At 45.1% G+C, this 25036-nt stretch overlaps 1 protein-coding gene across 4 annotated transcripts in view; it reads right to left on the reverse strand.

Moving 5' to 3' along the window:
- RALGAPA2 (Ral GTPase activating protein catalytic subunit alpha 2) overlaps positions 1–25036 on the reverse strand; it is a 97050-nt gene that overhangs the window by 35737 nt on the left and 36277 nt on the right. For all 4 annotated transcript variants that reach the window (XR_007905435.1, XM_051792911.1, XM_051792910.1 and 1 more), the window contains 14 exons: positions 19970–20098; positions 18968–19096; positions 18057–18115; positions 17644–17752; positions 17172–17282; positions 16762–16830; positions 16458–16595; positions 15780–15963; positions 14777–15548; positions 14493–14564; positions 13402–13525; positions 12455–12610; positions 6289–6447; positions 1893–2020 (listed from right to left, as the gene is read on the reverse strand). Coding sequence is in view for 3 of the 4 variants with exons in the window: in XM_051792911.1 (XP_051648871.1) it covers positions 1893–2020; positions 6289–6447; positions 12455–12610; positions 13402–13525; positions 14493–14564; positions 14777–15548; positions 15780–15963; positions 16458–16595; positions 16762–16830; positions 17172–17282; positions 17644–17752; positions 18057–18115; positions 18968–19096; positions 19970–20098 (2339 nt within the window). In the remaining variant the exon portion in view is untranslated. The remainder of the gene's footprint in view (positions 1–1892; positions 2021–6288; positions 6448–12454; positions 12611–13401; positions 13526–14492; positions 14565–14776; positions 15549–15779; positions 15964–16457; positions 16596–16761; positions 16831–17171; positions 17283–17643; positions 17753–18056; positions 18116–18967; positions 19097–19969; positions 20099–25036) is intronic.

Below are 25036 nucleotides of genomic sequence, written 5' to 3' on the forward strand. Positions count from 1 at the left end.
TTCCCATTGACATTTTTGAGTTATCTCCATCTCCAGTCTGATAAAAGCACTTTCATTTACTGTTTGCATTGCTGTGTTCGTTTCCCTCCTGTTCTCCTCAGAGCAGCTGGCAAAACAAACACTGGAGTGGAGTCACTCACCCTTCAGAAGCTGTGGAGCAATGTGGCTCCACTGGGCTCAAACATCACCTTTACACATCTACACACTCACATTCCAATTGCTGTCTCTTTATGAATTTTAGTACATCTCAAAGTGCATCATTATCTGTAGGATGAGTTATGGATATCTTTCTCTCCTGCTCCAGTGTCATTGTGATGGGATCTGCCCACCACATTCCCTTTGTCCCTATTTCAGGAGTTTCTCAATCCACTTCCATTTATCAGACAGACAAGTGGCAGTTGATTCACTACAGACATCACTGGTGCACAAGCAGCCACAAAAAAAGGCGGAAAAGAATGCGGGGACAGATGCTGCTCCCAACCTGTGCGGAGCAGTGCCCTGTGCTGCCGTGTCTGTGCTGCTCGTGTCGCCCTGGGGACACGCAGGGACCCCGAGGGAGACCCCCTTGGAAAGCAGGAGCACGGCCAGCTGGTGAGGTCTGCCTGCTCACAAAGTGCTGAAGAGCCCAGAGCTGAGCGGGGTCGGAACCAGAGGACTCCAGCCGGGAGCGAGGGGCTGGAATTGCTCCATTACCATAACTGCTGCTACCTGTGTTAGTTTTGCTGCCCTGTATTCCAGTACGATCCACTGACTGAGAAGCACACAGAATTCTGCACAGAACAGTTTTAGGAATTTGTTACATTTCTCTCATGAAACAGAAGCAGAAAAGCCAGCAAGTCCTGACTCACCTGTCAGGCACTGCCATGGTTTGTACAACTGCCACCAACTGCCTTTGCTTTACCATGAACACACAATTCAGTTAATAAAATACAAATCTATTTAACCACAGGGTTACTTTTAATTTATGATGACTTTTGCAAAGTATACTCATTAAAATTTAGTCTTTAATAAAAAACAGCTAGTACTTTGAGGATATCCTGTGTTTTAAAAATGTGCATCTCAAACTAATTCATTAATGTTCTTTCAAAGATCAAAACATTTCACTGACAAACACTTTCTCAAAGTCACATGGTTAGAAAAATACTCAAATCAAAAGCTCCCCAGAGAAAGTAAAGTGCAGTGAGTGTTGGTCCTGAGATAAGTGATGTGATTAGCAAAACAAGCTATAAAATGTCTGATGGCATTATGAGAAAATCCTAGAATGAGTGAAAACCAGTGCTCGTGCTGTGGGTCTGTGCAGCACCCAAGAATAAAAGCCTGTGTCACAACTCCTGTCCCAGAGAGCATATCCCTTGGTTACCTTCCAGTCACTGCTGGAAAACAGGTTCTGAAAATGCCCAAATACAGGCGTGGCTGGAATGAAACCGCAATCTGGAAACTGAAACATCTGTATCTGAGGACACATCCCACCTGTCTTACTAATGTAATGAATCCAGGTGAAGTCAACTGGACTAGAACTTTGACCAGGGTAAGAACACGGCGGAGCTGTGCATCAGCCTGACATACACAGTCGGTAACGTCCATCAGCGTGAAGGAAAACTGATAACAATCATTACTCACAGCTCAAAGCACCAGTGCTAAGTCCAGTCTGCCAGCAGTGAGATGGAAGCTGCTGGTTAGAGCACTCCTGGGATGTTACCATTTTATCTTTAAAACACTGGGCAACTGGGTGTGAACCACTGAAAACATCAAGCCAGACGCGAAGAAAACATTGACCCTTGCCAATAAAATCACAGAGGAAGAACTTTCATCCAAGCCTACCTCTCTGCCGAAGGATGCTCTGAAGAAAGAACCCTACCAAGGGGAGCCTTACCCCCTGGGAGAAAGGATACAAGCTCTGGTAGAGTGGGATGAGTGACTTGACGGCTCTGCTGGCGTTGATGCACGTGGCACAGATCAGGCTCGGCAGCAGCTTCGCGGTCACGATCGCTCCATCGAAGAGAGGACCGAAAAACGGCACCTGGGGACCCAAAACAGAGAAACAGGCCTCAGAACCACCACAGGAGACGGGTACAGCATTTTGCCGTAAACCACTCTGAGCACATTGTTCCACACACTGAAAGTTCCAGTGTGACATTCATCCCCCAGGTCTGGAAGTTTTAAATCCTCCATCACTGCCCTCAGCGTGCTGTACATGGATATCCATCTCTCAGAACATTCAGCTGGGTAACATGAGCTTGTTTCACACGGGAACCAAGTCCCTCTATGAATTTGCACGCGATATGCCATGGGGAGCAGATACTAAGAACTGTTTCCTGTCTGGGATCCCAACACAACACCCTGATTCACTGGCTGAATCCAACGTTGGCAGGAGGTTTTGCAAAGACATATTTGCTTCAGATAATCCTCTATAAACTTCTTCTATGGACTTTGTGGAAAAGGAAAAAAACCTCAGGCTGGACCAAGATAAGGAGGTGTGTGGAAGGCAGAGGAGATGGCAGAGCAGGGCCCCTCGGGGGGGCAGAACACACAGCTGGGACAGGCACAAACAGGCCCAGCCCAGCACGTCAAGGTGCTCCAACACTGCCCTGTCAGGGTCACCTCCAGAGAAACTCTCGTTACAATGCCCCCTGGGGACCCAGGGCTCTGCAGAGAAAGGCCACACCAAGTACCAGAGATGCTCTCTGAAAGTCAACCATGTCTGCAATTGCAGACACATAACAGACCTGGCCAGCCAAACCCAGAAAATTTTGATGTTTAAATACATAATCAATTTTAGGACTTACAAGTATTCAAACTCATTTCCCTTTCACAAACTGAAAATGAAAAAAACCAACCCCCCAACCAAAGCCCTAAACAGAAGCCAGCAGAAATTATCAATATTTAAGCTATGGATTTTTTCCATCTGTACAGAGGCTCATCACATAAATAAATACCCTCTATTATTCTTCTGCAACTGCTTGTGGGTGACTGTGACAGTCATTCAATAAATGGACAAAGGGAATAGTATAAATCCCCTGCATCTAGGGAATTCCTCTAATTAGAAGTGGCAATGAATTACAGAAGAAATTTGGGGTTAATATAACATCTGCAAATGACAGCTGTCTCTTCACACACTTATTCTGTCATTCCTTTACTTAAAATAATTACCCACCCCCAGAAATAGATTAGTGTAAAATGTTTCCATAGTGGTTTTGCCTTTGATTTTTATTTACTGCTGGCATTACTGTCCAGTTAGTTGAAAAGAAAGGAGACAGAGGAAATTATAATGTTCTGGAACATCAAGTTTCTAAGTGAAATTTTTACCCCATGCTCTGTTTAGAAGTATTGACAACAGGAGAAAAGTATGTAAAACTATATTCTTAAGTACAAATAAGGAGGTTAAGTACATACTAGTATTAAAATTATACCACCACCCAAATACTAGATCTGTGAAGTCAGAGCAGCAGATGCTACCGGCGCAGGGGAATTCCCTGTCAGGCTTTTTGGACAGGTTGACAGGACTTGGTGCCTGTTTCAGACCCACCTGGAGTTGGGGAGCAGGGCAGAGTTTCTTACCACAGCACTACAGAATTCATAGATAGAAGCTGTGGATGAGGTGTGTCCATGTTCCACACACACTCCCCTGCACATGCTCCCCACATGCAGAGAGGAGCTGAGGGTTCCGCAGACCCGCTGCGATGCGAGCGCGGCACAGCCGGACCACGCGGACACAAAGCTGGGAATTACTCATTCCCGAGCAGATCCAGCGGCCTCGCCGAGGGTCATTAAAGTCAATGGAGCTGCATCTCGTCAGCTCCCATCTGTACAGGGGCTCTGCCCTAGCCAGGGCTCTGGGGGGAGGCCAGTGGAACGCACGGGGCACGTTCCCCGCTGGGCACGGCTCCGTGCCCCGGCATTAAACACCATCCGAGGAAAGTGGGGCTGGGATGGTTACAACAAACAGGCTGCTTTGACAGGAATCAATTAAAAACAAGGGGAGAGGCAAAGATCCCCTCCTGTGAGTACTCCAAATGTCACCGCGAGTTACCCACGAAGCAAAAATTAATATTCAGCCCACTGCAAACACCTGCTTCGTTCCAATTTCCAACAGAAAAATCATTATTTCTGTTGCCCGCAGTAAAAGTAGGCAAGGTTAAATAAACCTTCCGAGCACAAAGACTTCCCCTCTACGGCGAGCAGCACTAGTTAAAAGAGATGGGAATGGGTAAATTATTGTACCAAATGGCTGAGAATTAATCTCTGATGACGAGCTGCAATCTAACGAGGCATCTGTGTCCCAGGGAACCCGCAGCATGTCCCTGGCGGTATGTGCAGTGCGGAGCCTGCCTGGCATGCTTTGTCCCCTCTCGCAGGCAGCTTTTCCTCTCATTGTTCCCAATATCCTCGTGCATCTGTGACGCGTGGAATGCATTCACACTAACAGACTTACTATTGTCTTCCCCCCGAAGCTTTGTCGGGCAAAGACTGCAGCACGGTTCCTGATAATTATATTGCTTAATTAATCAAGACAAAAAAAATTTGCAAATCATTGCCCGGTTGCCAAGCAGGGAGATCAAAAATGAAAACAATACAAGCTGAAGCAACATAACAAAAGTAACAGCTATCTGATCAGAAATTCTTCTATAATGAAGCTATTAATGCTAAAGCGGTTAATGTTAACATTGCTCCAGGTGTCTCTACTTGGCTGCAAACAAAAAGGCTAACATTATGGATATAAAAGGCCAAATGTTGCCATGGATTCTGTAACCTGATAGAGAGGACAGCCTTTTCATTCGATTAGGGAATGCAATTTAAATACCAGGGACTGAAGCCAAACAACAGACATTTCTCTCTGCAAGCCTCTTTCATTCACCCTGGGGTCAGTAGCTGGTGAACAAAAGGTCAGCCACACTTGCCCTGGAAATGTCTGGATTAATTTTATTACATTGTAATGGTTTGTACTTTAAATGTAGGGATAACACTAAATTTCCAGTTAGCTCTTATTCTGGCTGCCCGTCGGGTGCTTTTGACTAATATGTAAGATGACACAGCTTTTCTCCATTGCTCCAGAGAAGTCTCGAGCATGTTCCTCACACTAAATTCTTAGCTCTTAATGTTCCGTTGGGAAAATAAAATGCCCAAAAAGTAAATTGCAGAGATCAACGGCAATTGTAAGGAAAACTCCCCCACTATCAGAAAATTTTCAAGTTTGAAACATCTACTGACAAACCACTGGTTGTCAATATCTAACAACTCCATCATTCATAACTCAAAAAATACTGTCTACAGCTGGTAAATACGTCACCTGATGAAGGCATTTGCCACAGTTGGTTACTCTCTTGGAGAAATACTGTCCATCACATAAGGGAAACGGTATTTATCACACTGATTACTGTCACAAAGTATATTTTATATACCTTTTTGTGTCCATAATGTACCAGACAAGCATTTACTGCAGTAGCTTTTTCATACCTATGCACAGATGTACATACACACACCCCTGCTATGCTGAAAAAAATGCCTTTCCCCCCTCCCCAAAATATCTCAAATGTGGTTGCAAATGATGATTTAACCATGAAATAGTGAACCTTCAACATTTTGTTTGCTGTCAGGATACCCAGTGCCTGCATCACCCTGCCGAGTCAGCCGGTGCTGCCAGTCCCCCACAGCACGAGGTTCTGCACAGCACCACCTGTGGGACAGTGACCCCACACACAGGGTGACCCCACAGCACTGCCAGTCCCCCACAGCACGAGGTTCTGCACAGCACCACCTGTGGGACAGTGACCCCACACACGGGCTGACCCCACAGCACTGCCAGTCCCCCACAGCACGAGGTTCTGCACAGCACCACCTGTGGGACAGTGACCCCACACACAGGGTGACCCCACAGCACTGCCAGTCCCCCACAGCACGAGGTTCCTGCACAGCACCACCTGTGGGACAGTGACCCCACACATGGGCTGACCCCACAGCACACGAGTGTTTTGCTTTCACTGCCTCAGGCTGCAAATGCACAGTGGTTTTAAATACTGCACTTTGCACAGTGATTTCTGTGGGTTGAGAATTCTGACATGTTTCTGTGACTATAAAATGAATGAGCAGGCACTTGGATCACCGTTAGTAATTCTTGTTTTAAAGTACGAGCTCAATGTTCAGCTTTGTGCCTGAGATGGACAGACTGTATTTTATACTAGCAGGGAAAAAATAACCCCCCAACTCGAAAGCACTGAGCTTTATTTAAGCAGCAGAACTGCTGGTCACTGCACAACACATGACAAGCCCAGCAAAGCAGCCCAAACGTACCTCTGGTTTCTTCATGATCTCTATGAAAAACATGTGATTCTTCATGGGGTAGATGACAATGAGAACATCCCCGAAGTCCGTGGGTATGATGCCCCTGCGGTAGTTGCGGGTGTGCTCAGACCAGACGATGTGAACCTCATCATTTCCCAAGTGACGAAGCTGCAACAGCAAATTGGCTCTTTATTAATCCGAGTGATAACCACGGTTTAGGAGGGGTCATGGCTCACAAATTGAATTACAATGCTCAATAGTAGGAATATTTCATTACAGAAAAAGTTAAAATATTGTTTTTCTCCAGTTGCTCATGAAAGCATCAGCTCAATAATTTGCTTCATTCACAACACATTGTTGTCTGATGGCTTAATTAAGTCATTATCAAACTAGCCATTAGCATGATATGTAAATGTACATTACCTACAGTGATTTAAGATGGAAAACTGAATTACTAGAACAAAACATTACCCAACAGAACATCATATTCCAGCTAAAATGAGGCAGCTGTCACAGAAATATGAAATGCCTTGACTCAGGATGTCAAGAAACTGTCTATCATGAACCACTATAACTGAATTTATTATCCACAAACATCTCCTCACTGTGTCTGGAGGGGGCTTCTGCTTCAAACGTCAGCAAAATATCTGGGCAACGTGAGTGAGAGAAGAATGGAAAATACCGTGGGAGCTACCTTTTTATTTGGAGCAGAGTTGCACAAAATATGGCTAAAATTTACATGTGACACATACAAAATGCATCTGAGAGCCTGTGTGTGTTTGCTCTGCTACTGGAGGAGCTGGAGGTGATCTAACAGATGGCAAAAACTATTTGGCAATCACGTACAAGCCTCACACAATGGTTTCAACTGTAAGCTTTAAAGTTAAAATGTAATCCACATGCAGAATGCCAGCCCAACGCATAAAAAGAATGTAAGTCCCACTTAAAGCTTAAAAGACACCCCCCACCCCCACAATTTGGTGCTACCCCTGGAACAATGTGCACAATAGACCGAACAAAGAAGCCAAAACGAAGCTCTGCTACTTCACTCTGTGTGGGGGGAAAGAAGAAAGGGAAAAGAAAGTGGTGATTTTCATTGGTAAATAACAACTGAGCTACCCCAACATGCCTTGGATCAGCCCATGCACCAATGAAGCTTCCCTCTTCAGAATCAGGCAGTGCCTTTAGAAGGAAAAACTTTCACTCCTACATATCGGTGGCAAAATGGACCCCAGCCACAAGAGAAATGTGGCAAAACCAGCACATTATGAGAATGAAAAAGTCACAACTGTGAACTTGGCTTCCAGTTCATACTCCAGTAAAGTAAAGCTCAGTTCACAGGACGACTGAGATTCTCAGAGTTTATTTTAAATTAAACTGAAGATAAAGAGTTGTGTTTTATTTACACCTATGAATAACAGATAATTTTAGTTCTGTTTGAAGAAAACATGAACCCTTCGTGTTTTGTAAAAACCACCAATTAACAGTACTATTACTAGAGCTTCTTACATGTAAAAAATCAGTAGAAACTGCTGATTTCTCATAGTCCCCCTGATTTCTGTGCCAAAGTGATTAGAAGCAAGATGTCAAATTTAGTGTTAAAAACCCCCAAAATCCTTCTAGTGACCAGACTTTGTGCACAGTGGGTTCCAGATGCTGGGGATGTGGGTGCCTGGCCAGGCTGTCCCACTCCACGCCTAGAGAAGAGAATTCAGTGAAGAGGGAGAAGCACCAGCTGAACTGGTGCTTGCTGTGCTTGTGTGGGACAGGGAGTGACGGCTGTGAGCTCAAACCCTTGCAAATGTCCTGTGATCATGAATCCCACCTCTGCTAGGATCCCCACTGTGTGCCAGCAGCTCATCGTAGAGCTTGAGTTACTGCCCTTGAAGTCACACATCCTTAGGAGTCGCAGCAACAAGGCATAATGTTACAAAGGAAAAACTGGTACTAATCAAAAATGTTTGTTATTGAAAGATAATTTCACTGATAAAAAGCCATTATAAATAATCTTATCAGTGACAATAAGCCAGCTATTTTCCTGTGTTTTTTATTCAAAACAGCAGCTGTGGGGCAGTCAGTGCCATGAATGACTTGTGCTGAAAGGTCTAAAGCCCCACAGCCAGCACACGTGGAACCAGAGCTCCAGGCTGTGCTCTCCATGCGGTTTAGGAGTGGGGGGGGACAGGAAAAGAATACATTAAAAACCCCACCAAATCAGCCAGGAAATCAGAGAGATATTAAAAAGCAGAGCCCAAGAATGGAGCAGCTCAGAGCTGTTCAGTTCAGTGCTGACTGGAGCGATCGCAGCTCTGGAAATGGCAGCTGTGTCTCCTCTCGGGCGCACGGGCAGAGCGCGGATTTTCCACCTGCCCAGGGAGGCGGTTTGGTTGACACGGGTGTGATGGACACGCTCTGGGCTGCAGGTGCTTGGACACACTGTGGGGTCAGTCCCCCACCGTGGGGTCAGTCCCCCGCCGTGGGGTCAGTCCCCCGCCGTGGGGTCAGTCCCCCGCCGTGGGGTCAGTCCCCCGCCGTGGGGTCAGTCCCCCGCCGTCCCCGCGCTCGGGCCGTGCCGGGCACGGGCAGTGCTCCCGGCTCCGCACGCCCGATGCCCAGGGCGCGACGCTGGTCACGGTGCACACCTCGGCCTGACCTCCTTTCCCTGCTAATTGCATTACACAGCCAGCTGGCTCCAGAGAGGAGTCGTCTGTTTGACTGAAGAATTCCTGCTTTTGGGGAGGCATGGCTGCTACTTTTGCTAAGTAACAGTGGGGCCTGACATCCCCATTGTCTGCCTGACAGTGTGCCCATCCTAAAATCTAAGTTTTATTTGTAAATTAACCGAGAAACTTCCTGCCAGAGCAGGGCTGCCTGGAGACTGATAATGTGTGCCTTTCATTCCCTTTCACTCTCACTGTATCACTGCCAATTTGTTTTTCTGCTGCTCGCCAGCCCGAGGCCATAAAAGCCTTGTAAGACATAAGTGCAATTATAGTCCTGGAGTCAAATGAATTGGACAAATCCAATAGCACAGCTCTGTCCCCACTCTGCAAAGCCCTACAGCAGTCAGATTAGCTGCTAAAAATCTAATCTAGCCCCAGCTAACAAATTTCTGCAGCGAAGGAGCAAGAGTTCACTATGGGGTTGCAACCAGATTTCTGAATTGAAAAAGTTCTGCTCTGACAATGGAGAAGATGGAATAAATCACCGAGAAATTCTGCAGCACATCTTTAAACCGTTAAGCGCAATTTGGGCAGAACAAGACAGGCACAGTAGAATGCCATTCCTGGGATTGATTTTCACTCTTGCCACACGACAGCCAGATAAAGTTTGGAACCAATGATGCTGAACCCTGCAGCAGCAAAAGTGATCAACTGAATTTTGTTTACTCCACTAGAAAAGGTTTCTGTCAGGGCCAAGACTTATTTAGAGAGGGTTTCTTTCTTTCATTTTTTTTTCTTTCTCCCTGAATTAGCAATATAATATGTCAGCATATACCTCAAATAAAGAAATACAAACTACAAATCAGAACTCTGCTGCACAAAAATAAGGGGCCAAGTTCATCCTCAGAGAACGTGGACTTATTCTTGGGAATTTATACCAGAAATTACTTTATCCCTGTGTTCAGTAAAAATAAAAACCACAATAACATATTTAAGGAAAATTACTGCATCTGCTTAATTCCCCAGCCCCCAGAATTTATGGGCTGCTGCAGGGCTCCCCAGGCCAGCAGGTGGTCAGTCCTTCTGTTCAGCCCGGAGAGCACGAGCCAAGCACACTGACAGGATTGGAGCCTTTCGGTGGGTCTGAGGCAAAACAAGCAAAGAACCCCAAAAATCACACAGATTTCAGAGATAAGGGGCATCTGAGATCCCAGACAGCATCTGATGGAAGGAAGGGGAGGGTAAGAAAAAAGAAGTTGTGACCCCCATTGCATCCTGACTGGCAACCAGATAAAACTTCCTCCTCCCAATAACACTGTCCTGTATCCCCAGGATATGGCAATGTCTTCATTCCAAGACATTAATGCTTTCTGGGTGAAAGGAGCTCCTGCAGAATCACAGAATCATGGAGTGGTTTGGCTTCCGTTTGGATAGTCAGCCATGCTCAAATGCAGGTTAGTCCATCCATCAGCATTCCAAAGCATGAGAGAACTTCATCTTCCAGAAACTTTGCAGTGCTTCTGAAATGCACCTTCTGTCCCCTTAGAGCTGCAGTTCTGTAAGATCTGCTAACAGCCTATGCTCATTTGCACAGAACCACGTTTGCTCACCACAGACCTGTGACAAACTGAACAAAACTGTTGTGTGCAGAAGTATAGATCCATGTTAAAAAGCCCTCTGGAAGTCATCTGGTCCAAGCTCCTGTTTGCAGCTCCTGATATCCATGAGATTGTTCAGAGCTTTGTCCTGTACAGAAATACCCAGTTTGATCCCTGCAGGATCCTATAGTGGATTTCAGGTTTCTTTAAAAAAGTCTTAGAGCAATTCCTTTGTGGTATTTTCTGTGGATAGTATGTGTTGGAGCTAGCCTGGTTTTCTGGCAGCGCAAGACTTGGAGACTGGTAACTACTAAATGCTTTTGCTTTTTGTTTCTCACAAAGAAGGAATTCTCTTAGAGCAAACACAGGCAAGACAATTAAATAGAATAACCAGACTCTCAGTGTCTGTGATAACCCCTAACATGGGTGGGAATCAGGAGAACTAGTAAATAGACTGTTTGCAGTTAAACCCCATCTCTCCCCATGTGGTAGCTCCATCACTGTGCTCTCTGCTCTCCCAGATGATGTATTACTTGACAGCCAGATCATATCCCAGTGTCTTTGCTAGGCTTCCACAAAACCCAGGAGGCCAGGACTTACAAGGGAAGATCAGACTAAACAGACACAATTTCTGTAGGACAAGTAAGTCTGGGAAAGACATGGCAGCAATTCTCATACATGCATAAGTCTGCAGCAAAACAGTCTGCCCTCCATATCCATGTGGAATAGGGGAGAATCAATGAGCTAAATTGAAGCAAAGTAGATGGCACAAGAAGTGGAGCGTAGGAATATGTTGCCTAGGGAAACTAAATCATTCATCACTGGAGTTTTGAGCAAGCAGCTGGACAAATACTGGTCAGGAACAATAAAAATACACATAGTCCTACCCCGGTAAAGTCATAGACTCTACAGCCCCCCACTATGTCCCACTGCCCTACCTCTCCATCCTCAAGAACTCAGATTACATTTTTCCCATAGCCATGTAAATCCACTGATATGAAGATAATGAGTTGCATACAGAAAGAGAAACGTAATTTTACTGACTTTTTTTAAAATGACAGATATCCCAGTAAAAAAGAAAAGATCTGGCTTTACTATGAAATGCTGGGTAATTTTTTCAGGACCAGTAAGCAGAAATTTCACCTTTATATTTAAAGGAAAAGCCCATGTGATTCTGAAACCAACTGGACACTAAACAGAGTCACCCAGTGACATTTGTAGACAATGTTCAGAGCACAGCAGTATCCCCTGGTGCACTGGATAGCCTCAGCAGCATTATTGATGCACGTTAACAACCTCTGCAGAACAAGTTGCCAATCCTAATTAAAAAGGCAGAGATTTGGTATGCCCCTAAAATCTTCTTTAACTCTAAGCAGCAGCTGGCAAGCACCAAAATCTCAAAATCACTCCTTGTTAGGAAAGACAAAGATTAAGTACTGACACCAACAAAGTTTTGGGCTGGGTTCTGGCTGCCTTTGAAGCAGAGGCTGCTTGTCAGAATTGTGCTTAAGTGGCTACTGGCTTTAGCTATCAGCTGTGACTGCCTTGGGTCCAGAGCTTGTCACCTCCCTTTTGCTTTGCTGTTCCATGCAGGATGATTGGTCTGGAAGGTTTTATTATGCTGCATTTGGTTGTTTTGTTCTACCAACCTGCAGTGGCTTTGGCAGGCAGACAACATACAAATGAAATTATTGCTAATATTATTACTCATGGTGGTATTTGAGGCTACCATGGAAATGTTAATTGTGTTTCAGAACCCAGAATTTAGATGCCATTTAATTCAGATAATCCAGCTGCAGAGCACCATGTGGCACAGCAAAGATGGGATGCCAGGGTTAGTTAGCACAAGCTGCTTTCAGTTCAAACTTTCATTTAAGCACTTGCAGAGTGTGCAGTACACCACACATTCTTTACCTTTTTGGTCAGAGAATCGTCCGAATCCGAGGGCATCCTGGTGGACACGTGGAAGATGATCTCCACGGTGGAGGTAGCGTAGTAGGGAGCAGTTTGTCCTGTGCTGCCATTGCGCTGCAGGCCACCCATGAAACCCCCGTGCGTGGAAAGATCCACCTGAGGGATTGAAAGGCAGGATTAGAGGAAATTTGAAAAGACTGATCAATTATCAGTATTTATTTCTATATCAAGATTTCATGAATTTACCACTCTAAGACTCTGCAGCCATCCTAGAAAAGTCTTCCCTTAAAGCTTTGTGATCCTTCTGTTAGATCTGTCTTTCCCCTTCCCGTATTGGACACTCACTAAAAGCAAATGTCTCTTAACCAGGTCTTGAGCCAGTATCTATCTGGTGATTCTACCTTCCTACAGCAAACAGCAGCAAGGAAGCAACACGTGCTGCTCCTCCAAGGGCTCAGACCTCCCAGTGTCAGGAGCCTCCCAAAGGGCAGAGAAAGAACCAGAAAAACTGCAGAAGAAACTTAAGACTTGCACAGAAAGAAAAACCTTAAGAAGAAATTATTCCAGAAGCTTATTCAGAAGAAATGCCTCTCTGAAGTCCAGCTTGAGTCCAAAGGATTGTTTGTTTTCCCAGTGGCACCAGCCTCAGGATGGTGCCTCTCCCTGTGAGCCTTGTGAAACTTCGATCCTTAACATGCAGCTACTCTGTATTTCCCAAACCCATAACTTTTCGTGGCACTTAGACTATGACACACCATTCTGACAAGGCAAATAATACCCAAAAGCTTCATGAAGAAGGTCCTGTGGTGAGAGTGTGCTCTGACCACGTCAAGAGTTAAAAGCAGCTAAATATCAGTGTGTAGTGAATTTATCTTTTTTTAATGAGAATTAAAAACTATGCAGTGACATTAGCAACGTGTTAGTTTGCCTGCATTTATGGCTATTACCTCCCAGCCCAGTCCTGCTACAAAATCTTCATATGCCTGGCTTCCCCTGGCGTTGGCCAGGATGGAGCACTTGTCCTCCTGTCCCTCGGCGATGTAGAACACAGCGATCTTGTGAGTCTCACGGCTGCAAAGGGACACAAAAAGAAGTCAAATTAAAGAAGTTTCAGCTCAAAACTATTTTTTAGATCCCTTGCACTCCAGAGCTATGAGCAGGTGCCCACATTTAAGTCCATGCATCCATTTCTTTTTTGCACACAAGTCCATTGCTCTCTTTCAGCTGCAGAAATTGATTTCTGCCCATTTTTCCTCCTCCCGCTGCAGAGACCCCCCAGTTCTGAGAGAGGAGCCAAGGCTGGTCCTTCTGTGCACCAGCCACAGTCCTGGTGACCAAGTTCCAATTACAGGGTTAATGACTCAGAGCTGTGCAGCTTTGCCACAGAGGGCGAGGTGGCACAGGTGTTAATGGGAGCATAATTTGACCTACAGAATTTTAATTACAGGGTGATGACATACAAGGAGAAAGAAACATTATTGGGCTGAGTTTTACAAGGCTGACAGAGACAGTTGACTTCTTTGAAAAACAGCAAAGTGGATTTGATATGGAAACTGTTGGGATGCAATGCTGCAGAGGCTTTTCAAATAGCTCTATGTCCAGTAATGAAAAATAAAACATAACATTCAGAACTCCATTCTGCCACTTCCTGGCTGGGGAGCAGTTCTGGGGAGATCACCCCTTAAAGTACTGCTCTTGACATGGACCATCCTGTGAGAAATGGTCCTTTGTGTCAGCTGAACCAAGGTCACAAACTATTTGGGAGCTTCTTCCCTCCCTTCTCAGCTAAGCAAACTGGAAATAGGTTACTCTGTCTTATTATCTGCTACTGATTTGGAATTGGCTGTACACAGTGCCAGTGCAGACAGCTTCTCCATTCGGGCTGCAGAACTCTGGAGAAACAAACAATCCATCTTACATACTAATATTTGTATTGCTGGCACAGGCAATGGCAGGAGAGCTTTCGTTTTGGTGACTCACTCATTCTGCCTTGGGAAACACAAACCTTATCAATGTTGTGTCCAGACACATCACCTACCATTGGCGAGAATCCAGATTTTTCAGTTCTCGCAGCAATTTTGAATTTTTCTTAAGCAAGTGAAAGCTTTTTCTAAAAAAAAAAAATAAATAAAAAAATTAAAAAAAAAATAAAAAAAAGGTTTGAAGGCAAATGCAACACCATCCAAATACCTAAGTGAAGTGAATCAAATTACCATGATGTGATTTTTAAAAATCTTGTTTTTTTAAGTGTGTACACATTTGGGGGTAAGAAGTGAGAAGACTAAGAGTACTGTAAATGTGTTCTGAATCCCCTCTCCCTACCTTCTATCCCAGGAGTTCATTCCCAAGTCGTTCAGCAACAGCCGACAGAAATAAAAGGAGGCCTGAGGCTCAGCAGGGCGTGGTGGTTCCTGGCGGGCCACCTTCATGCTGCAGTCCGAGCTGCATTTCAGGATGAAGTCCCTTTCCTGGGCACTCTGCCTCATCAGGGCCTCCATGATGGCCCGCTCCTGCTCGGAGCTCATCCCGCAGGGCGGCGGCGCCGGCTCGTTCAGCTTGCGCTGGGGGTGCAGAAGGCACTCGGGGCTGGTGGCACCGATCTTCTCCAGCAACTGGTCGAGAGCATCTTCTCCTTCCTCTGCCTGGGAGATGTCGTTCTGGGAAGCGAAGTGGTGCTCGGGGTCGCTGGAGATCACAAAGGTGTTGGTGGTGCTCCGCTGAGGAAGGCAGCCCTCCAAAGGGCCGTACAGTATCCGGCCATCCCAAGAGTACTTCCCTGAGATATCCCTGACGATCACCCTGACGTCCGAGGGGGCTGCTGCCGGCTCAGCACCCGCCCTCTTCTCTGCAGGGATTTGGAGGTAAGATATGAGAGTGCTGTCATTGAACACAAAGAGCTGCAGGTTGGGACTCCGGAAGACTTCCGAGGACAGCTCAGAGGACTCCACATAGGAGTTGTCATGGTTCTCACTGAGGAGGCTGTGGAGAATGGCAGGGCCTCCACTGAGCGGGTAGTGGCTCAGGTGATTCACCAGGTGAGTCATCACCATCCGCGCCGTCAGAGGTATCAATTCTAAATTCCTCCTCCTTTTCTCTAAAACCATCAATGAAAAGATAATGGATCAGTAAGAGCAGCAAGAGACAATTCAAAAAGAGCAACTGTGGATTTCTGTCACACTGCAGCTGCTTGCTTTAGTTGTCTTCCCGAGCCTTCCTGTTCAAGGAACTATTTACAACAGCTTTTCAAGGAATTCTACCTGTCCCGCAGTTTTGTTTTGTTTTACCGCATCCCCACAGCCGGTCCGTGGTCTGTGAGCTCTCTTACCCTCAGCAACAGTGAGCAGGTTGCCCAGATCTGTGGAGGAGTGGCACTGGGCTGGCTCCGAGCTCCTGACATTCCCCAGTGGCAAAAAGGGGTCGTAGTCATAGGAGGAGAGGTCGGCCAGGCTCAGCACGTAGTGGCTTTGCTGCGTGTACGTGCTGGAGCCGTTCACACAGCAGTGCAGGACCTGCCAGGGGACAGTGGGACACTGCAGCAGAAGTAAACCCCACAGGACAGGCCCCAACACACCCTGGGAGCAGTGCCCCTTCCTAATTCTGACTTTGAAAACCAGGACATGCTACAAAAACCATCTGTGGTCAAGTACAGCATTTTTAAATTAGCACTCCCCATCTGCACTGATTCTATACTTTAACAGCTCACTTCAGGACTTGTTTTGTATTTCAACAACCCACTTCAAATATTTCTGCAAAGATTATCTTCCCTGACTTGCTGTTTTAAGCATTTTATCTTTCTCTTCACCACCCCCTGTCTGTTCTACATCTCTAATCTTATCTTCTTAACATTTTGCATCCGTACTTCTCACCTGTACAACTTCTGCCCACATTGCAAGAACTCACGATTTTCTAGAGCTTGCCAAAACTGCTTCTGTGCCTACCAGGGTGTGGGAAAGGCATCTCTAAACATCCAGACACAGTAAATCACTTTCCTTCCCACACTCACTCTGTAAATGTAGTCCAGTAAAGGAGCTCTAGATGCGTGTTGATCTTCCACGGCACCAGCAGACACGGGCTCCAGCAGCATTTTCATGGGCAGTGCCATGCACCAATCCAGCAGGCACAGTAGCAGGGAAACTATGAACTGAACAAGGACATGGAACACGGTATTTAGGTACATTGCATTGAATTCACCCAAACTTCAAGGGAGGGGTTGGAAAGTTTACAGCTCTGGTTCAAAGTGACTTCATTTAAAAAGCACCTCTAACAGCACAAAGAAGGAATGGAGGCAGCTCTTGTCAGTGACACACCTTCTTATCCGCCTCCACAGAGGAGTACTCGGCACTCGGCAAAAGGAACGCAATGGTGGCCACGAGGATCTACAGCCAAACAAACAGATGTCAGAAAGGCACTTAACTTCTTTCACTATAAAGACAGAGTTGGACTTCATGTGCACAGGGTATGGAAAAGGTTCAGTTCCCTTAGGAGCATCCAAGTGCCTGTGTCAATCAACGTCCAAGTGAAACACAATGATTTACTGAGCATTCTGAAAACAAGTCCCTGCAAACATGGGACATACACTGGTCCTGGCACTGCAGCAATTACATCCCTAACAATATCTGCAGAAGAAGGGAGTTCACAAATCATAGCAGCTCAAGGAAGGAATTAAAACAACTTTGCACACGATTTCCCTACAAACATTTTAAAGAGTCTGACGTACTTCAGTGATTTTCCGGCACAGGGAGGATTCGTACTCCTGAAGCTTTTGCCAGTAAGACACCAGCAGCTGAAGAACATCACAGGCTACCTGAGCTACCAGCTTATTGGAAAACTGGAAAAAAAAAGGTGATTAAAAGCCAAATAAAACATCCACATACAATACAACACATTCAGTTTTTCTGCATTTTAAATTATTTTGCATCTACACAAACAATAAAAAACGTTAATGCTGTGAAATCATCTCGTCAGCATTAGGAACCAGCAGGTTTGATATTGTCTGTGTGATTTTAACTCAGTTTGCTGGGGAAAGGGTCTTTAGGTACACAAGCACATGCTATTTTTGCAAATATTCTGCACATTTGTATAGGACACCAGACCTGCAGACTGTGCTCCAGATCATCATCAGCTCTTTAAAAGGTGAAAATGCCTGTTTTTACACAATGCTGATTGACTGGGGCCCGCCAGAGCAATACCTTCAGTGTCACACCTATGACATTGATGGCCTTCTTCACGTGGGGATGGTTTGTGCACTGTGTGAGCTCCTCACAGATCCACACTCCCAGGCCACAGATGGCTATGCACCTTTGGTAAAAGGAAGAGTAGTTTTGTCAAAAGTTTTAGAAGAACACTTAGAGGGAAAAAAAAAAAAAAGAATAAAAAGAAAAAAAATGCACAAAGATCTTTCTTTTCCCTCTCACACAACAGGCCTGCACCTTTATGGTGCAGAGTGGAGCTCAGCTTCACAGGACCAAACCACAAGGCAGTAGCAACACCTCAGCTGGACAAGCACCAAAAACAAGTAGCAAGAAAGACTTTCCAACTCAAGGACTTGATAATCTTAAAGATCTTTTCCAACCCAAACAATTCCATGATTTTCCCAATTTACCTTGCAGCTTCACTTGGCTCCTCTGTAGCATTCTTCAATAAAATATTTATGAGGCAACACTAAAACAACAAAATAAATTAGAATAAGCATCTTTTCCATACCTCTATTTTAAAGTTAATTTTTACATAGTTACAAGTGAAGTCACTTTAATCCTCAATCTGTTCTTAAAGCATCTTTATCTCATGCCAGTTGCATTTTGTCAAGGCAGAAATACCGATTACAACTCAAATACACAGGCCCTTGTGGACAAATTGAATCGACCTACAACTCATGAACTCACGTACAGGCAGCAAGACAGAAATCAATTCATTTTCAGTGGAAGGGTGTTTACAAACTATGAGTGGAGGTCACTTCATACAAACTGTAGTGTTTTGGTTTTAAGTACAGAAAAGACACTTCTAAAATTCAGACAGTTTTAACACGCCTCCAGTGACTCTCCAAGGCCTGATGAAGAAAGCAAGAATGGGTGCCCGGCGTGCAAAGGGGTTCCTGCACTCCTCTGGTTACTGAAATAGCAATAAGGCAAAAAATCTCTACCCTTACACACCCCACACATCTCTTACAGGATGAGCTAATGGACACAGGTACAATGAATGGACACTTTAAATACCACCTACACTATTTAATGAATTGGCCTGGACGGCATCTGGTTGGAAAAACATGGCATCTGATCACAGCCAGCTTGCTCTCCTTGAAAATCCAACTGGAATTTGCAGTATCTAAGCTTTGTTAACGTTATGGCACACGTCAAGCAAAGCACTGCTCAGCAAAGCACATGTAATGTGCAGTTGTGGGGTTCGAGGAGAAGGAAGGGTTCCTTTTTTAACCAAAAACTCACAGTAAGAATTAAGTAACTGAATAATAAAAATAGGATAGGTTACCTAAGGATTTACAATGAAATGGGGCTTTACCTTCACATCTGCAGTTCCTGTGCTGATCTCACTGGCTTCTGAAATGGGCCCCAACCGTGGGATTTCTTGGTAGGTATTTGGAAAGCACACGAGAGCACCAAGGATGGTGTGAGCTTCAGAACGGGGAGCCTAATGAGGGGCAAGTAAAGAGAAATATTAATTAGAAAAACCTTCACATGTGTAGATGCCATCAGCTCTGAGGCCAGGATGCACTGCCACACTCAGAGTACTGGATTCACAATGCAGCACTGAAGTGTCCCAGGACCTTTTCTTTTACAGCTCCAGCAACAGCTGTATGAAAGCAGTGACTAACACATCTTCCTGCCCGTGCTTTTTGCTGCTGTGCTGCCCTGCTCTCTTTGTGAGGCTGAGCTGCTCCTCCAGCAGGCATCTGGCCCTGCTCCTAAGCACATTCCACATTTTTAACACCTCCTCTGTCATTACCCAACACAACAATCAGCCATTTGGTATCAACTGGAAGTACAGAACCACCTAAGAAAAGCTGAGTGAGAGGCTGAAGCACTAATCCAGCACTGCTATTCGTGATCCTGTGACACAGAAAGTGCACAGTGCACTCATCCTGACTGCACAGATGATACTAATGTGCAGAGAGATCCCTACTTCGGTAAAACCATTGAAAGCACCATGGCATGAGATAGAAACACATTAACTACTATGCAATATTGAAAATACAAGGAACACCCAGTTTTATGCTTGTAGGAGAAATGGAAGGTGATGTTTTGGTTTGTTTTTTTCCATGGAAAGTTAAGTACTCATTTCTTATTAGCACTTTAAGCTTTGGATCAACCATCAGGTTGATCAGACTCTGAGGGCTGAGGGAAAAAGCACTGCTGCAACAGCAGCCAGGAGAGGGTTCCTCACGCCCTGGTCTTTTGATGAAACACCTCTGCCATAGCAGGGGGGCAGCCTGTGCCACCATGTCCCACACCAGCTCCATGCCACGGCCCCAGGAGCCCGCCTGTGCAGCGATGAGCTCGTTACCTCCAGTGTGTCCGTGCGCAGCACCCTCGCCGCCGCCGCCACGAAGTCCCCGATCAGCATCGTGAACCCAGGCAGGCCCAGGAAGAAAAACCAGGGTGGGCAGTGCTTTATGACGGTGTTCAGGATATCCTGCAAGAGAAGTTACCTGTGTGAGAAGAAATAAGCCAAAACAAAAATAACCCACAGAAGGAGCCCAAAAGCAAAAGGGAGAGTTTGAGAAGATTTAACTTTGAGGTTCACCAGTCCCACACTAGTCAAGGTGCAAATTCACAGAGCCCCACGGCTCTTTGTGCAAACTGACTGTCATGTAACTATCACCAGATGCATGGAGTAGCAAAAGTGCACTGGGTGTTTTGGTTAAGGTTTCTACTCTTAAATTCCTGTTAAAAACCCAACTCACACACCCATGTCTCTCTCTGTGCCTAAGCACAACCATTCTGCTAAGTAAGTCTTTGGATTCAAAACATCCAAACTTTTAATGGATCTAAGATGAGGCACTGCAGCACTCCAAAGGAGTGAGTTCCTAAATTGCTTCACTCAAAATTCTGTGCCACAAGAACACAAGCTGACCCCAACACATGCTGAAGGAACAGACCAGCACCCCCAGCTCTGCTCATCCCTGTGACACAGAGCATGGTCGAGATAAGCATTTCAATCTCAATCCTTCCACGTTTCAAGACTTCGTAGTCTCTCCAAATCAGGGCAAAGTTCCTGCATTTGAAGTAAGATTTTTCTTGCCGCAAGCTTTCAGCAGGTTTAAAATTAGGCATAAAATCTATATAATCCTTACCTGCAACACTGTATTTGCTGAAGAGTTAGATCAAGCTATTTCTACACTGAGTAGAAAATTATTTTTCACTCACTAAAATTTTGAAGGAAGGTTACAAAGGAACTTTTCCACCTTCACCCTTATGGTTTTATGATGTGCTAAAGAAGGCCTGAACTTGGAGTCCCAGAATGTGTCCATGTGCTCAATTTCTACAGCAGAAGCTAAAGTTGATAAACCAAATTTTCTCTACATGAAGAGATGCTTTAGGATCACCACTATTTTATCAAAGCCCCGCTAAACATCTGCACATCCCCTATTTAGTGTTCCACTAAGTGTTTTTAACACCAACATCTGATGAAATAACTGCTATATATTTTAAATAAATAGTATTAGTTTTAAACATAGTAGCAGATAATGCTTTCACTTTCCTGAATAAGCTAAAATGCTACCCGAGTTAATGTTTAAACTAGTTTTAATCACTTCCTTTGATACTTTTTAAGTCAATATGGGTCAATGCAAACACAGAGAATGCAGAGCAGATGGATGCAGCAGCTCATAAAGCGGGTGGTAAACTCACAGTTGGAGCAGAACAAAGGACCCACCTTTTTCTAATTAAGGGCCTGATTAGCACACGGGGCTGGTCGGCACAGCCACACCTGCCCAGCAGGGCCAGGTACGGCTCAGGCTGGTCCTAATCTCGGGCAGCAGATGGGAGCACACGTCTGTTGACATGTGCCACGATAAAGCAGCCCGGGATAACCTGGCCAGGAAGCACCGGGACCTGCTCCCAACAACTGCATTAACTCCTGTCCTCAGCCCATCGCTCCCATCTGTCACACACAGCAACGGGCAGAGCCCCTGCAGCCCGGGCCCTGCACAGAACACTTCCAAAACGAGGAGAAAGATGGAATCACGCAACTGTTACCTTAATATATCAATGCTGAGACTACACACGCATTCCTAAATGCTGGAGCAATGGGGCTGTAGGGATCTACTCGCTGGTTATGAGATATACTACTACTAGGGGGGAAAAAAAAAAAATCATTTTCTATAGTAAGAAACCTTTGAAAATTTTACTTTGAAAAGCTACTGAACCAATCCTTAGTTTCCCTTTGAATTCCCAGCATGGGCTGCATGCTGTGATATGCACACAGGGCCTGGACCGACCCACTCTGCCAGGCTGTTCCCACTGCTGTGGTTCATCTCAGGCATTCCAGTGTGCACTTGGATGGTCTGAGTGACTTCACTTAAGCTAAGACAAGGCAGAATATATCCTGGCTATGGAACTGGCCTTCTGCTGGATGTGACTGCACAGCAAATGGACAGAACCACGCCAGGACGGACCTCACAGGTAATCCCGCCAGGTTTTCCCCCCTTTCCCAATCTGCACACTTCCCTGCACGACCCAGCTCACAATAAAACAGGATTTCAGGCAGTAATTCAGTAGCTTTGGGAGCTTATCAGCAGAGTGAGGCTTGTGAGAAGGTGAGGGAGCGAGAACATCTGTGCTATCAGTGATACTGCAAAATCAGGTAATCCAAACAGAGCCCAGGCGCTTCCTTCCCTCCCGAGCGCGGGTCTGGAAATGTAAACTCTGGGCAGCAGCTCCAGCCTAGTCAATGAATCACTTTAATTGAATGCTATGTACACAGCAACTGGAAAACACAAGCCATAAGAAAAACATATGGTGATGGCCATGGAAATTGGTTTACTCATTCTGCACAGTGTTGTTTCTTTACTTCTTTCATAATTGACCTTTAGAACGATAAATGTGTAAAATCATTTTGGTTTATTATGGCTCCGAACCTTTCAGCAATTACACAAAATGAAAATTTAAAAGGAAGTATTCATTCTGGAAGCATTTCCATTGTTTACATAATTGCACAGCTATAATTTAGTGTTCATGTTGTTAAAGAAAAGTGAAAAAAAGGACCATTATGGACTATTTCAATTCAAAATGATGCTCTGTAGTGTTAAAGCTGGGGAGAGGGGGAGAGGAAGGGGCAATCACATGCATATCCTCCTCAAATGCATTAACCCTATAAATGGCATCATATTTCAGTATAGGTTAATCTAGTAATCCAAATTATAAGGTCATAAACATCCACTGAGTAAGCAAAATAAATTTATGCAAGTTCACTGAAAGGTCAATTGCAGAAATATTCTTCACCTAATTTTTGTTCAAGCTTTTGCAGATTACAGGTGTAACCAAATAGCCTGCCAGCTGCCTTCCTCACGTTTCCAATTGTCTCTCAACAGGAACAACATGGATTTTGCACTGAAAGTTCACTCTGTTCCTCACTGAGAGACACCTCATTAGCGGCTGAGATTTACAGCACGGGAAAGATTATTAATTTACAAAAGACTTAAGTGGTAAGTCCTCCCTTTTCCTTTCTTACTTTAAAGGAACAAATACCTCCATTTACTTACTCCAAGTTTTCCTACCTACCATTACATTTTAGGCACGAGTTAACTCGTCAAAAATTAAGTTCCAATAAAAATTTACAAAGTAAATTTGACCACCTCAGGAAACCCAGGATGAGCTCATCAGAAAACTCCATTCCAAGGTGCCAGTTAACACCTGACCTCCAGACAAGCTGCACTTGCTACAACTGAGGCAACCATTGGAATTAAGGACTGCAAGCAATATTTTGGTTCTTGCACACTAAGAGAGCAATTCCTGAGCGCTCCCTGGAGACAGGGACAGAGGTGTGGGTGCCAAGGCCAGGGCACTGCCTGCAATGTGGAGATGACTTTGTGTCCCCACACGGATCTCTCCCAAATGCCTGTGGCAGGACTGCTCCAAACTGTCCCATGGACAGAACACTGACTACAAAACAGGAATTCGAGTGGGATGGAAGCAATTTAGAAAGGGCAAATGTGTTAAAGCAAAATAAACAGAAACTACCAAAATCATTCTGGAGCACACAGCTCCCACAATTGGCATGACCTGGCTCCTCCCTGCTTTCAGTCAATCTTCCAGCTATTTTCTCCAGCACGTCCCACTTCCCCTGCTCTGGGTGAGCAGAGGGGGATGTGAGAGTTCCTGTGAGATCCTGGCATTTGGACTTTTGTTTGTCCCTACTGGAAACATGCTGTCTGTTAACACTTTTTCAAAGCACTCAAAGCACATAATGGGGGCACACTGGCAAATTTTCTACAGAAAATGAGGTAAGGGGAGATTAAAAGAGGGAGAAAATCATGGTACCCATTGGAAAGAAGTCTCAAGAAGCTAAAATAGGGGAATCTAAGCCTTAATAGACTATATTAAGATTATTTCCTTTTAAATGGCAGCCTGGGAAAGAACCTAAACAGCTTTATGGTTTCTGTACAACTAAGAGTCCTTGTGTGCAACACCATAAGGCAGAAATCTGGGCAAGAAGTACCCATTCCGTGGGGGACAAAAGCAAAGGTACTTATTTATTGTACCTTTAGAAGGCTATTACAGGTCCCAGTGACAGCCTACAGGCTGCACACTGCTCCTTACTGCCGAGTAACAACTGTACAGAAAGCCCACAAATACTTCTTTATTAAAAGTCAGATCAATGTTAATACAAACAATAATTAATATAGCTTCTCCACTAGCAGCTCTACTGAAAAATGCTTCCTATTATAAATTAGCCATTTCCCACACCAACAGCTCCAGTCAGTGTTTCTACATGAGCTTATACAGAGCTGCTGCAGCTTCCTTTCCATAATTACCAACAGGGCATTTTAAACAAATAAAGAGGCTTATAGACACATAACGTCCACTAGCGCATCACCATCTCTATTGACAGAGCATTTCATCCACGTCATCCTTTCACTACTAAAAGGAATGGAGCTACAAACAAAGCTGTTAAGTGCCCTGGCTGCAGCCAGGCTGGGCTCTGAGCAGGCCTGCTGCATGTGCTGACATTTAATCACCCAGGACATCTGCCAGCTCCGTTGGGCTGGGTTTCTCTGCTTCCATATTTAAAGTTTGTTCTGCCCTTCACATCACTGAACTGAAAAAGCCACCGCAGTGTCTCCTTCCCTGGCTGTTTGTTGTCCTGGCCACAGAGAATCTCTGAAGTCTCTACATTTTATTATGTTCCTTAAACACGTAAGCATCCTATTCCAAAGATGCTCTGGCAAGTAAGTGTGACTGTACATTTATTAAAGTTACCTGTTAAAACTCACTTCCGAAGTCAGGGTGACAACTGACCCGTTTACTCACCTTGCAGGTCACCTCTGAGCACTGGGTGACCCCTCGGTGCTGGTGACAGGGGACAACAGGCACAGTAAGTGATGCTCACCCTCACAGAAGGGTGGCACTA

Source organism: Manacus candei, unplaced genomic scaffold, assembly GCF_025592945.1.
Source record: "Manacus candei isolate 608988 ecotype Guabito, Panama unplaced genomic scaffold, ASM2559294v1 h1tg000035l, whole genome shotgun sequence".
In the NCBI taxonomy this organism is placed as follows: Eukaryota; Metazoa; Chordata; class Aves; order Passeriformes; family Pipridae; genus Manacus; species Manacus candei.